Genomic DNA, 15,058 nt, shown 5'->3' on the forward strand with positions numbered 1-15,058 from the left:
GATGTTGAATAATTTATCTTATTTCTTCTCAGTTTTCTCATGGCTTTAGTAACAAAAATATAATTTTGTTGAGATCTGTGCTTTGAAATTCTTTAAAAGAATTTCACAGAATTAAATGTGTCTATACTTCTTCTAATTGGTACTGCTTTTCAAAATATACCATTAAACATTATGTGGAAAAATATGCAGAAATTTGGCAAATATGGTACTTTTTTTTCTTTTCTGAATTGGCCTGCTCCTGAAGGACTTTTATGTTTATTCATTGAGATACATTTTTGGAAGCATATTTTTCTCTTAGTTTTATTCACACCTTTCTTTGTTTCCTATGACACATAAATAATTAAGTGTTAATTCCTCATGTTTGAACTGAAACACCTCATATTCGGCATCACCCACTTTTCCAGATTTATGGTCCATCACGTTTTCCTTACCATGCCTCCAAAATAGTAGTTTTCCTACGATGCTGTCTCCTTCTGCAAATAATTTGTTAGATTTTCTGCAGCCTAGTCATTCTTGCATGTGCCTTGTCATATGTCGTATTTTCTTTCTTTCTTTCTTTTTAAATTTTAATTGGAGGCAGATTACTTTACAATATTGTGGTGGTTTTTACCATACATTCCACATCCTCCTGAAGGCAGCAAAAAAAGGTATTGAAGAATATTAAGTCGTTGATGTAGTTAACATGTTGAATGATTAAGACAGAGGAAATAGGCAGATGAGGTAGAAATTGTTCTAACACGGGGCATGTAAGTACGCAATTTGGATTCTGAGGTGCTGTTTACAGTTATTCTCTTCCTTGTCCACAGCTACAGACTTCTGTTTTAATCTCTGTCTTAGGTGCTTTATCAGCCTTGCTTATGCAAGGTTTAATAATCTACTTGTGAATATCTGCCACTGTGCTAGACTTTGTGTTCTTCTGAACAGTTCATGGGCCTTTTGCTTCGGTAAACACACCACAGTGCCTCGCACAAGGGTCTGTACAGTGCCTGAACCCAGTAAATCTTTTTGAATGGAATTGAATGAATTTTCTATATGAAAGACTTTATAGAGAAATGTTTAATCCACTTCCATATGTGGAATGTTTTTAAAATGTTATATTCTGCTTTTAACACTAGAAAATTTCATCTTGACCGCAGCACTCATCTTAGGTGTCTTTACATTATATCTTGGAAAATAATAAGTGAGAATTACATTCGTGTTTTAGTCTTTTAAAACATTGTGGCCAAATATAAAAATTATTGATGTAGGTTATAAAAAATCAGGTGAAATATTAACTTCTAAGTTTACCAAGGCTGACCTTTCTTGTAATTTGATTGTACTCAGTAATTTTCTGAAATACAGTAACTCATAGAGAGTAACATCTTCATTTTGAACTTGAAATCAGGACCTAGATTTGAATCTCAATCTGTAACTTATGAGCATTATAACATTGAACAAATTACCTAAACCCTCTGAAATTCCATTTCCTCATATATATTCAGAGTTGTGCAAATGCAGTGAGTTGTGGTTCACGAGGTCACAAAGAGTCAGACACGACTAGGCAAAGGAACTGAATGAGTTGAAGTTTATGAATGTGAAGACTCAACACAAAATTTAGTTACCTGACTTCATTTTTAGAATAGTGACACCATAATTCTTGCTTTATAGTAGTGTTGTGAAGATTAAATGTGACGATATATGTGAGTATGTGTCTGTTAGAGAACTTTAAGACATTACACAAATAATAAATGCACTGTTACCCTAATGAGTAGCCTAGGAAATATGCCAGAATGGACTCAGGTAGCCAAAGTCTGTGAACTACCAGCTGTCATGCATTTTATTCATAGAAACTTGGCTATCAGAGGTACAGGTGCTCCAGAGCACGGAGGAAGCAGGAAGAATTGGAGGCAAACAAGGGCTGTCATAGAAAAGAGAAGCCTCAAGGAGCTTGCAGGGAAACAGCCCACTAACATAAGCTACAGAAACAGTTCCAGCTTCCTCAGGCAGAACAGCTTCATTTATGGTAGTAATAACGTTAAGTATGGACCTAGGTAACTTAACATTCATAGAACTCTAGAAATTTGAGCATCAGGTTAAAAGTAGTAATTTCAGAGAAGGCGCAGTGTAGTGGTATGAGCCCAGCTTGAATTCTCACTAGTGGTGTGATGCTGGACACGTCACTTAATTTTTCTGTTCCTCAATTTTTAAAAAATAGAAGTAGTAAAGTGGTACTCCTCTCAGTTTGCTGTGAATAAGTTAATAGTTTTAAACACCTAGAACAGTATGTAATAAGCATTCAGTAAGTGTTAGTTACTGGAGTTCCCCAGTGATTCAGTGGTAAAGAATCTGCCTGCCAATGCAGGAGACGGCAAATTCTATCCCTGAGTTAGGACAATCCTCTGGAGGAGAAAATAGCAACCCACTTCAGTATTCTTGCCTGCAGAATCCCATGGACAGAGGAGCCTGGTAGGCTCCAGTCCATGGGGTCACAAAGAGTTGGACATGACTGAACACACACACACACATACACAAGTGTTAGTTACTGTTGTTATGATAAGAAAAGCAGTTAAAACAAGTTTGGCATCCTGTAGGCTACCTACTTTTTAGTGAATACATATGCAATTAATTTTTTTTAAAGCACTATCAACTTAATTCATAAATAACTACCTGCGACTACTTTCACTTCTACTTCCTTTCACCCTACCCTAAAATACACTTCCAAGTTACCTAGGTCCACACTTAATGTTATTACTACCAGAAATGAGGCTGTTCCGCTTGAGGAAGCTGGAACTGCTTCTGTAGCTTATGTTCAGTTCAGTTCAGTTCAGTCGCTCAGTCGTGTCCGACTCTTTGCGACCCCATGAATCGCAGCATGCCAGGCCTCCCTGTCCATCACCAACTCCCGGGGTTCACTCAGACTCTTGTCCATTGAGTCAGTGATGCCATCCAGCCATCTCATCCTCTGTCATCCCCTTCTCCTCCTGCCCCCAATCCCTCCCAGCATCAAAGTCTTTTCCAATGAGTCAACTGTTCGCATGAGGTAGCCAAAGTACTGGAGTTTCAGCTTTAGCATCATTCCTTCCAAAGAAATCCCAGGGCTGATCTCCTTCAGAATAGACTGGTTGGATCTCCTTGCAGTCCAAGGGACTCTCAAGAGTCTTCTCCAACACCACAGTTCAAAAGCATCAATTCTTCGGCACTCAGCCTTCTTCACAGTCCAACTCTCACATCCATACATGACCACAGGAAAAACCATAGCCTTGGCTAGAGGGACCTTAGTTGGCAAAGTGATATCTCTGCTTTTGAATGTGCTATCTAGGTTGGTCATAACTTTTCTTCCAAGGAGTAAGCATCTTTTAATTTCATGGCTGCAATCACCATCTGCAGTGATTTTGGAGCCCCCAAAAATAAAGTCTGACACTGTCTCCACTATTTCTCCATCTATTTCCCATGGAGTGATGGGAGCGGATGCCATGATCTTCGTTTTCTGAATGTTGAGCTTTAAGCCAACTTTTTCACTCTCCTCTTTTACTTTCATCAAGAGGCTTTTTAGCTCCTCTTCACTTTCTACCATAAGGGTGGTGTCATCTGCATATCTGAAGTTATTGATATTTCTCCCGGGAATCTTGATTCCAGCTTGTGTTTCTTCCAGTCCAGCGTTTCTCATGATGTACTCTGCATATAAGTTAAATAAGCAGGGTGACAATATACAGCCTTGACGTACTCCTTTTCCTATTTGGGACCAGTCTGTTGTTCCATGTCCAGTTCTAACTGTTGCTTCCTGGCCTGCATACAGATTTCTCAAGGGGCAGGTCAGGTGGTCTGGTATTCCCATCTCTTTTAGAATTTTCCACAGTTTATTGTGATCTACACAGTCAAAGGCTTTGGCATAGTCAATAAAGCAGAAATAGATGTTTTTCTGGAACTCTCTTGCTTTTTCCATGATCCAGTGGATGTTGGCAATTTGATAGTGGGCGGTTTCCCTGCAAGCTCCTTGAGGCTTCTCTTTTCTGTGAGAGCCCTTGTTTGCCTCCAGTTCTTGCTGCTTCCTCAGTGCTCTGGAGCGCCTGCACCTTTGATAGCCACCATTGGCTTTTGCCATACCACTCCCATCCCATTCTGCCTCAGCTCCCTGTGTCCCAGCCCTTGCTGTGTCCTCTTTCACCCTGTATATGCCACAGCATCAGACCAGTATAGCACAGAATGAGCAAGTAGGGAAGTAGTCAGGGAGGAAGAGGACACCTTACTTGCTGGCAACATGACAAGGTGTTGGGCTGCTGGCCACTTCCTTCAGATTTCCCAGAGCATTACTGCAGTACCTGGTCATGATATGATTTCATACTGTCAATTATGTGATACATTTGCATTTAAATTAACCAGATGTTTATCTGGTTCAGTTGGCTTCTCTAAGGGTAGTGGTTTGGATGGCAGAGTTTGGGGAGCTGACTTGGCTTGATCACCCAAGCTTTCTTGATGTGCAGTGAATGTGGGATTTGTAGTTCAGAGACCTGATTTTGAATCCCAGTAGTTCTACTTCTGAACTCAAATCTTGATTGTTACTTCATGCTGTGTGCCTCGTTGTCCTCACCTGTCCTGCCTACCAGGTAGAGCTATGATCAAATGATGTTGGCATAAGAAATAAAACCTGCTTTTCTTTCCATATCTAATTTGTTAAAATGCTTCATAGTTGATTTATATAAATGATTTTTTTTTCCTTTTGCTCTTTGAAATTTTCTCCCCTTTTATAATTTTAAACCATCAGAAGTCTTTTTGCTCCCCAGGTGTTCTCAGTTACATTTTGTGAGATGAAACTTTGTGTCTGGCTCATATTTCCTCAGCCTTTTTTAGACCTTAGGGAATATTTCTGTCATAAATGCTAGCATGTTAAAATTATGTTTTTTAATCTCGGAAAGTTCCTAGTACATTTGTCAAAAACAATAAGTGTTTAATATTTAAGAGAGTTAAGCATTGAGCTTTGAGCAGATCTTATAGGTCATCTTAGGTCTTTTAAGTAAATATGGTATTTTAGGATGAGATGGTTTTAAATAAAATTGGTTTAGAGCTGAGGCATTTCTCTTATACTGTGTATCTTCTGCATATCAGACATCTGTTAATTAATATTTTCTTTTATTCTTTTCTCCTTCATCATGTTCCTCAGCTTTTCTCTTTTGTAATTAATATAGAATATGTTGGTAAACTCAAAATATAATTCTTAAAACACTCTAAAATGTGCATATTGGAAATGAGCCTGAAATTAGAGTTTATAAATGCCTGAACCTTTGAATTTTCTTTGAATTAGCTTTTCCTCCTTTCTGTGAAACATGTTAGAAGCTTATTGTTTAGGATTATTCATAAATCATACTAATATGTAATCTTGAGTTTAGCAGTATTCTGCTGTCTCCTTATATCAGGAATAAGATTGCAGCTTCTATTTTTGTTTGTTTGTTTGTTTTTGGTAGACTTAGAAACTGGTACTCTGTGACATACTACAAAGTGCCAGCTATGGAAAGGAATTTGAGAATATGATCATAATAACACAACCCCTTTATGTATTTTACTTTCTAACATTCTAAACTTATTCATTGTGGAGGGAACCTTCTCAAGCAAGGTATGATGGCCATCTCAAATCCAATAAAATAAAGAACAGGAAAAATGAGATTCAAACAGAAAGAGTAAGTTTTAGTTTCAGCTTATCAAAGGAAAGCATTGGGCACTTATACAATGTCCACATTCCAGGCAGTTAAGTATAACATTGTTCTGTGTTCTATAAATCAAGTGGATTCTAGGTCTTTAACTAACTTCTAGTTTGTCAGGAAAAATAATCGTCACCATTTACCATCTTGTGTCCAGTGGACCCTTTGAGTCTTTTTACAGATAATTTACACAAGTAAGAATTAAAAGATGAGAGAACAACTAGAACTTTTATTAAAAAATGAGACGTGTGTGTGCGTTGTAAGTCCCTTCAGTCGTGTCCAACTCTTGTGGCCCATGGACTGTAACCTGTCAGGCTCCTCTGTCCATGGGATTCTCCAGGCAAGAATACTGGAGTGGGGTGCCATTTCCTTCTCCAGGGGATCTTCTCGACCCAGGGATCAAACCCACATGTCTTTTGTCTCCTGCATTGGCAGGTGAGTTCTTTACCCCTAGTGCCACCTGACAAACTACAATTTTTATTCCATATTTTCCTGGTTTTGAAAGATATGTAACACACAGAATGAGTATTGTTCTTTGAGAGCCAGGAATGCGTCAGTTGTCATGCATTCTGTGGGATATATATCCATTTTATGGATGCTGACTCAGATTTCAAGTACATCTCTCGCTGGTTCTAGTTTACTGTTATTTCTAGTTTTTCTTGCTCTTGCATTATCAAAATGCATTATTTATAAGATTTTTGACAGTTTAAAATTTTATTAAGAAGAAGGTCATCTTTTTCTTCCATAATTGTAAAACATTACAACAGTTGCCGGATCAGTTCAGTAATTTTATTTCTCTTAATACATCATCTCTTTACTATCAGTTACTTTTATATAGATACATTTGTTCTCTTACATACTAAATCAAATAAACATTAAAGCACAGACATTAAAAAATGAGAGAAAACTGTCACAATTTCTTTTAAAATGTAGAATCATCAGTTTTGTGTTAAAACATACTGTGTAATTCCTCTTACTGACTTAGGCTAACTGAATAAAAACTATCTTTTAGGGATTTTTTTTTTTTTTTAACTTTGGAAACATTCTTCTCTCATCAATTGTGTTAGGCAAAATTCATCTAGGATTATCTTCATCCGAAGACTCATGTTTGATATTTTGCTTATTTTGTTAACATTTTATCATTGTTGTTATAGTCTAGACTGCTGCTCTACTTTTTGTATTTACCCTTATAACTGTGAAAAGTTTCCCTTTTCTTCTTTGCCTTTATGGATGTTAAATAAAAAATGCTGAATTCTCAATTTTGCCCTTTAATAGCTTTTTGAAAAAGGGCAGAGATGCTATCTTCAGATGTCTTTTACATCTTCTTGGGAAAATGATGCAATATTTTGGATAATGTAGTAAGAAACCGAAAGGTTGTACAATATTTCATGATTGCATCATCCATCTAGCTCTATTTGATATTCACCCCACTATCCATGTGTGGCTATTGAGCACTTGAAATGTGACTAGTCTAAAAAACAAGGTACAAAAGAAAGAATGTAAAATGCCTTCTTAATTTTTATATTCATTATATGTTAAAATGTACTATTTTGGATGTGTATGTTAACTAAAATATTTTATGAAAATTAATTTCACCTCTTTTCACCTGCTAGAAAATTTAATAGTATACCTAGTATGTGTTCTAGGTAATTCTATTCTTCTGTTACTATTTTGGTCATTTCCACAGTAAGAAATAATTGGTAAAATGAAATAATTATGGGATGATGATGTTGATGAAACAGTATTTTGAGATACAGGAAAAATAATGCTTCTATAGTGTATCTTAGATTCATGTAAGGGTCTTGTTATGTATCTTAAGTTCTTAAAAGCATCCAAAGGACTCATATAGCAATTGTAAAATAGAATTTTTATTCAGTTTTTTAAGTAAATTTTCTTTTTCTTCTTTAAAAGACTCCTAGGAAGAACCTCAACCCTTTACCAATAATTAAAACTGTCCAGAAAAGTTAAAATTGAGTCCAGTGGACCCTGATATTATATCTAGAGCTAAATATTTGACCCTTTACAATTTCTAACTTCAAGTAGGATCTTTTCTTGGCACCATTTTTAGATGCCTGAATTTGTCTTGGCAGCATAGTAGACTTAGAGGAACTGCACGTTGGTTCTTTGTGTGTTACTTGTAATAGTAATAAAGGGCTTAGTATGAAATCATTTATTACAAGATGCATTTTATGATGATACACAAGCTGTATTAGCCACCTTTTTATCTATACTTTACAGTAGAAGGTTTGAATATTTGCTTGTCTAAAATACAATAATTCTTCAAATATTAACATCTTTTTTTTCTCTTGTAGACTTTTGTGAATGATGTTAGAATTCCAGAACAGACTTACATCACCTTGAAACTTGAAGATAAGTTGAGATTTGGATATGATATCCTTATATGATTTTGTGCATTTATTAAACTTATTCAAAAATCTTTATTCTGGTATAAATTAAACATTTCTTCAGACATAAGAATTCATAATATAAGCATGCTGGAAGTCACTTTGCCCTTCCAAATTAAAATACATGTTTAAAAATAGTACATTTTCTTTCTGCTTATTATGCCTGTTCCTAAAAACAATGCTGGAAAAGTTGATGGACTCTTTTTTTCCTCCTCACTCTGTATTATACTTTCAGCAGAAATATTCCTGCAGTGCCATTACATATGCACTTTGGGTATCAGATAATGTAACTGGGTAGAAGACAGAGTGTGTAATAGTAGCCAAGTCTAGGGATTTATTTTTGCTGGTTACATGATAATGGCCAGGTCAACCTCCAGGAGGCATGGAAAGAAATTAATACTGTCTTTCCTTCTGTCTCCATTTTTACTCCATTTTATGCATTCCATCTCTGTTGCCTGTTTAATTCAAATTTTTCCATATCCTATGTCTTTTGAGACCTATGCTCCGTGATTAAGTACAGTGTGCACTTAGCATATATGTAAAATTCTTTTGTTTGAAAATAGGATTCTAAGAACTGAATAAGGACATGATGGTTTTCTAGTAAAGAATCACTAGTGAAGAGAAGGGACCTGACTGGATGAACAAGAATAAAATCAATTATATTAATACAGGGTGGAAAGCTTTGTAAAAATAATTTAATTAATTTAGAATTAATTAAATTAAAGAATTTGATTTATTTAATTAAAATACAGATATTACATATTATACTGATTTTTTTAAATCTGCACATTGATATTAAGGACTATATCAAATGTACTGGCAACTGGATGAACTTTTGTCACTCTAGCAGAGAAAATGTCTCAGCTAAGGAGAGTTGATACTTAAATGTACTAACACTTTAAAATTGTTCCTAGAGCATAATTAGTTTTTTAAATTTAACTTAAAATTTATGAAAAAAATAATTCTGTAGCATATCATATATAATCTTTATACTTATATAGCCAAACCAGCATTAATCATTAATACTTTAGAGTTGTATGTTTTAAATCCTTAAAAATATATACATATATATTGAGCACAATGATTAGGAATTAACATTAAAGCCTTGATTGCTGGTTTGTTTTCCACCAACATAAGTTTCATCCAAAAATAAATACAAATATATTTTGAATTTAAATAGCTCCTTCATTCATTTGACATTAGCTGTTTGAAAACATGAGAAAATAGTAGGAAATGGGTTTCAATAAAACTCTATAAAGTTTACTTTGAATTTTAAATTAAGAAACTATTGAGAAGCTACTCATGCTTTTATAGATTGTATAATCATTTCTTAATAGTGAGCTAATATTTCCTTATATACTTGCTCACAGTATGTCTGTCAAAAATTTCTGGGACAAATGTTTTGTTCCAAAGGACTTCTTCATTGTTGTAAATCAGTGTTAAGCCAGACTATCCGATCCCTCAGGTTAGACTCCCTCAGGTCAAAAATTTCTGGGACAAATGTTTTGTTCCAAAGGACTTCTTCATTGTTGTAAATCAGTGTTAAGCCAGACTATCCGATCCCTCAGGTTAGATTCATTACTTAAAAATAACATCTCATATTGCTCATGATTTTGGAGCACAATCTATGAATGAGCACTGTGCTGTTACAGTGGCAGAAATTGTATTATATAGGATGAAATTTTTAAAGCAAATTTTTGCATATTACATATACCAGACTGAAGCCATTATTGTGCCTTATTCATAGTAAAATTAAGTTTAATAGTTAACTAGTCTACAGATTGTTATACCTTGTAGTTGAAAATTGTTTAATTAAAATGCCACAGCAACAGAAAGAACATTTACCATGAATTAAGACTGGAAAGAACATTTACCATGAGTTGAAACCGGAATACAATTTATCTGCCAAAAGTATTTTTTTTCTAATCAGAGTAATTAAGTGATTTGGAAAAGCAAGTAGTGAAATATCCAAGTTTAAGAAATGACTGTAAACTCAGAAAGTATAGTGAAATGCTACACTTCAGAAACAGGTACTGTATCTCCAGGTGGCTAGCTATGTAGCAGATAAGTAAGCCTAAGTTTATTTATTGTATAATTATTTATTGAATATCTCCCATGTGCCAGACACAGTCCCCACAGTATGGGGATGTTTTATTGTTGTTTAGTCATGAAGTTGTATTCAACTCTTTTGTAACCCCATGGACTGTAGCCTGCCAGGCTCCTTCTGCCAGGCTCCTTCCATAGGATTTCCTGGGCAAGAATACTGGAATGAGTAGCCATTCCCTCTCCAAGGGTTTTTCCCGACCCAAGCATCGAACCCACGTCTCCTGCATTATAGGTGAGTTCTTTATCACTGAGCCACCAGAGAGCCCCAGTCTAGGGATACAGTACTAATAAAACAGACCACAGTCTCTGTCCTCCTGGAGCTTACACTTTAATGGGGTTGGAGGTAGCTGACAGCACACACAAAAAGAATGATAGAGGGTGATAAATTCTATCGAGAAAAAATGTGAATGGGATACAGAGAGCTAGTGGTGGTGCATGAGAAAGGCACTTTAAAAAGGCTGTTCCTGAAGTCTTCACTGAGAAGCCAACATTGGAGCAAAGATAGGGAGAAGGTGAAGATGCTGACCTTATGGATATATCTGGAGAAATTGCTCTTCAGGCAGATAGAGAGTTAAATGCAAGATTTAAACAAAAACCTGTTTGCCATATTTGAGGAACAGCCTTGAAAAAAAGTCAGTGTGGCTGGAGCCAGTGAAAGGTCAGAGCATATGGGGAACCAGAATGTATCACCTTTAATAGGCCACTGTAAGAATTTTGGCTTTTAAGTGAAACAGGGAGTGATTTAGGGGGTCTGATCAGAGGAGTGAGGTGATAATGACTTACATGTTTAAAAGAATCCTCTGGTTGCTTTGTTCAAAGACTTAAGGATGGGAGTGGGCAGGAGTGGTAAGAGGGAGACCAGTTAGAAGGTTGTTATGGTAGTTGCAGTAGCTCCAGGTGAGAAATAATGGAGGTTTGGACCAGGGTGATAGAAGCAGAGGTAGTGAGAAATGATAGGATCTGTACATGTCTTGTAGATGGAGCCAGTAATATTCCTGATTAGACTGGATATGGACTAAGAGAGAGAAAAGAGTCAGGGATGAATCCAAAATTGTACAGTTGATGTAAACAATTAGAAAAATGGAGTCGCCATTAACTGACAGCATATTCTGTAGGTAGAGCAGATATTGTGGAGAAAATGGGAAGAATCTTCCCCCCAAATCCATTAAAATTTGATATAATTGAATTTGGTTTAATTGAATTTTTCAATTGTTAATGTTTTCTGTTTGACTTCTACTGTCATTATTAACTTCTTCCAGGTGAAAGCTGAGATCATTCGAGACCTTTCTTTTCTAATACAGGCATTTAGTGCTATAAAATCTATACCCCTGCCCCCCGCCCCCGCCCAGTACAAGCATACCTTAGAGATATTGTGCTTTCAGTTCCAGACCACTGTAGCATTGTAAGAAGCCAGCCACACAAATTTTTTGGTTTCCCAGTGCATACGAAAGTTAATGTTTAAATGACATTGTAGTCTATTAGGTGTGTGATAGCATTATGTCTAAAAAAGTTTGTATATACCTTGATCAAAAAAATGCTTTATTACTAAAAACTGCTAGCTATCATCCGAGCATTCTGTGAGTCATAATCTTATTAAAGATGCAGGATCTTGCCTCCGTGTTGATGGCTGCTGACTGACCAGGGAGGTGGTTGCTGGAAGTTGGCGTGGCTGTGGCTGTTTCTTAGAATAACACAACAGTGAAGTTTGCCACATTGATTGACCCTTCCTTTCATGAGTGATTTCTCTGTAACACACAGTGCTCTTTGATTGCATCTTACCCAAAGCAGAACTTCTTTCAATATTGGAGTCAGTCTCTCAAACCTTACTGCTGCTTTATCAGCCAAGTTTATGCAATGCTCTAGATCCTTTGTTGTCATGCCAACAGTCTTCACAGCATCTTTACCAGGAGTAGATTGCATTTCAAGAAACTGCTTTCTTTGCTCGTTCGTAAGAAACTTCTTATTCATTATAGTTTTATCATGAGATTGCAGCGGTTTAACCACATCTTCAGGCTCCACTTTTAATTCTAGTTCTCTTGCTATTTCTACTATCTCAGCAGTTACGTCCCCCACTGAAGTCTTGAACCCCTCAATGTCATTCATGAGGTTTGGAATCAACTTTTTCCAGACTCCTGTTACTATTGATAGTTGACCTTTCCGTAAATCATGAATGTTCTAATGGCAACTAGAGTGGTGAATCTTTTCCAGAAGGTTTTCAAATAACTTCCCAGATCCAGCTGAAGAATCACTGTGGCAGCTGTAATCTTATGAGATGTATTTGTTCAGTAATAACACTGGAGGTACTTCCCTGGTGGTCCAGTGGCTAGGCCTTCACACTCCCAATATTGGGGGTGCAGACTCAATCTTTGGTCAGGGAAATAGATCCCACATGCTGCAACGAAGTCCTGGCACAGCCAAATAAATAAAACGTTTTTGTCTTTTTTTTTTTAATAATAAGGCTTTAAAGTCAAAATGTCTCCTCAATTCATGGGTTGCAGAATGGATGTTGTTGTTGTTAGCAGGCATTAATTTTGTACATCTCCATCAGAGCTCATGGGTGACAAGGTGCATGGTCAGTGAGCAGAAATACTTTGAAAATAATCTTTTTTTCTGAGCGTACGTGCATGCTAAGTCTCTTCAGTCGTGTCCCACTCTTTGCAACCTCATGGACTGTAACGTGCCATGCAGTAGGTCTCAAACAGTGGGCTTAAAATATTTAGTAAAAACAGTGTTGTAAACAGATGTCCAGTCACTCAGGCTTTATTATTTCATTGGCAGAGTACAGGCAGAGTGGATTTAGCGTAATTCCTAAGGGCCCTAAGAGATTCAGAATGGTAAGTAAGCATTGGCTTCAACTTAAAAGTCACTACCTGTATTATCCCCCCTAACAAAAGATTCAGCTTGCCGTTTGAAGTGAGGTCATTGACTTCTCTTCTCTAGCTATGAAAGGGTGTCTTCTTCCAAAGAAGACTGTTTTGTCTACATTGAAAACCTGTTGTTTAGTGTAGTCACCTTCATTAAAATTATCTTAGCTAGGTCTTCTGGATAATTTGCTATAGCTTCTGCATCAGCAATTGCTGCTTCACTTCGCACTTTTATGTTATGGAAATGGCTTCTTTTCCTGAGCTTCATAAATCATTCTCTGTAAGCTTCAAGCGTTTCTTTTGCAGCTTCCTCAGCTCTCTCAGCCTTCGTTGAAGAGAGGGCCTTGCTCTGCATTAGGCTTTGGCTTAAGGGAATGTTGTGGTTGGTTTGGTCTTCTATTCAGATCACTAAACTTGCTCTGTGTTTACATTAAATCTGTTTAGCTTTCTTACCATGCATGTGTCACTAAAATAGCACTTTTAATTTCCCTCAAGAACTTTTTCTTTCCATTCACAATTTGGCTGTCACATAAGGCCTATCTTTGGTCCCGTCTTGGCTTTTTTTTTTTCCTCAAATGTCCCTCCACCTCTCTCTCTCTTTTTTTAACACCAAAAATATTTTGCCGTCTTGGCTTTTGACATGCCTTCCTCACTAAGTTTAGTCATTTCTGTCCTTTAACTTAAAGTACAAGATGTGTGACTCCTCATTTCACTTAAATGTTTAGAGGCTGTTGTGGGGTTATTAATTGGCCTAACATTAACATCGTCATGTTTTAGGGAATAGGTAGGCCAGAGGAGAGAGAGAGAAAGAACGGCCAGTTGGTAGGCCAGTCAGAACGTGTGCAACATCTATCAATTAAGTTCACTGACATATATGGGTGAAGTTCATGGTGACCCAGAACAATTACAATAGTAACATCAAAGATCACCGATCAGGGACTTCCCTGGTGGCCCGGTGGTTAAGAGTTCACCTTCCAATGCAGGGGACTCAGATTCGATCCCTGGCTGGGAACCGTGCATCACAGCTACTGAGTCTGGGCACCTCGATAGAGAGCCCATGTGCCACAAACCCACGGACCACAACGAAAGATCCCACATACTGTAGCAAAGACCCCGCGTGCTGCAGCTAAGACCCGACACAGCCAAAAATAACTTTTTAAAAAGATCACTGATCACAGATCCCCATAACAAATATAAAAATAATGAAAACGTTTGAAATGTGCAATTTACCGTACAGAGACACAAAGTGAGCAAATGACACTGGAAAACTGGCTCCGATAGACTTGCTAGCTGCAGGGTTGCCGCTAACCTTCAATTTGTATGAAACACAGTGTCTGCAGAGTACAGTAAAGGGAGTACAGTCAGTATGCCTGTGCTGCTTTAACGTGCAAGATGCTTTCTAGTCTCTCTTTTGATCTTTGTTTGAGTTGTCTTTGTTACTTAATTTCTAAATATTTGGAATTTTTCCAAGGGACTTTCTGTTATTAATTTCCAATTTATCCATAGTGGTCAGAAACATACTTCGTGTATTTCAAATCCTGTCCTGTCACCCATGGTGTATCTACTCTGTCTTGGTAAATATGCTCTGTGTGCTTGAAAAGAATGTGCATTCTTCTGGTTTTGGGTGGAGTATTCTATTAGGTCAAATTAGTTGTAGTGTTGTTCACATTTTCTGTATTTTACTGATTTGTTGTCTAGTTGTTGTGTCAATTATTGAGAAAGCAGTATCAAAATTTCAGACTCTGGGTTTGTTTCTCCTTGCAGAAGTATTGGCTTCATGTAATTTGAAACACTGTTTCTAGAAGTGTAAACATTTAGGATTATTGTGTCTTCTTGATGAATTGACCCCCTTTATAATTATAAAATGCTTTGCTTTATCTGTGATAACATTTTTTGTGCTGAAATCTGGTTTGTCTGGACATTAGTTTTGGATTGGTGTTAGCATGGTATATCGCTTGCATTCTTTTACTTTTAGCTTATTATTGTCTTTACATTTGAAGTAGGCAGCACA

The 15,058-nt window shown here is 36.8% G+C and overlaps 1 protein-coding gene across 11 annotated transcripts in view; it reads left to right on the forward strand.

Moving 5' to 3' along the window:
- CEP170 (centrosomal protein 170) overlaps window positions 1–15,058 on the forward strand; it is a 136,134-nt gene that overhangs the window by 49,017 nt on the left and 72,059 nt on the right. For all 11 annotated transcript variants that reach the window (XM_018060262.1, XM_018060265.1, XM_018060267.1 and 8 more), the window contains exon 4: window positions 7,985–8,063. In XM_018060262.1, coding sequence (XP_017915751.1) covers window positions 7,985–8,063 — 79 coding nt within the window. The remainder of the gene's footprint in view (window positions 1–7,984; window positions 8,064–15,058) is intronic.

The sequence above is a fragment of the Capra hircus genome, chromosome 16, assembly GCF_001704415.2.
Source record: "Capra hircus breed San Clemente chromosome 16, ASM170441v1, whole genome shotgun sequence".
Classification (NCBI taxonomy): Eukaryota; Metazoa; Chordata; class Mammalia; order Artiodactyla; family Bovidae; genus Capra; species Capra hircus.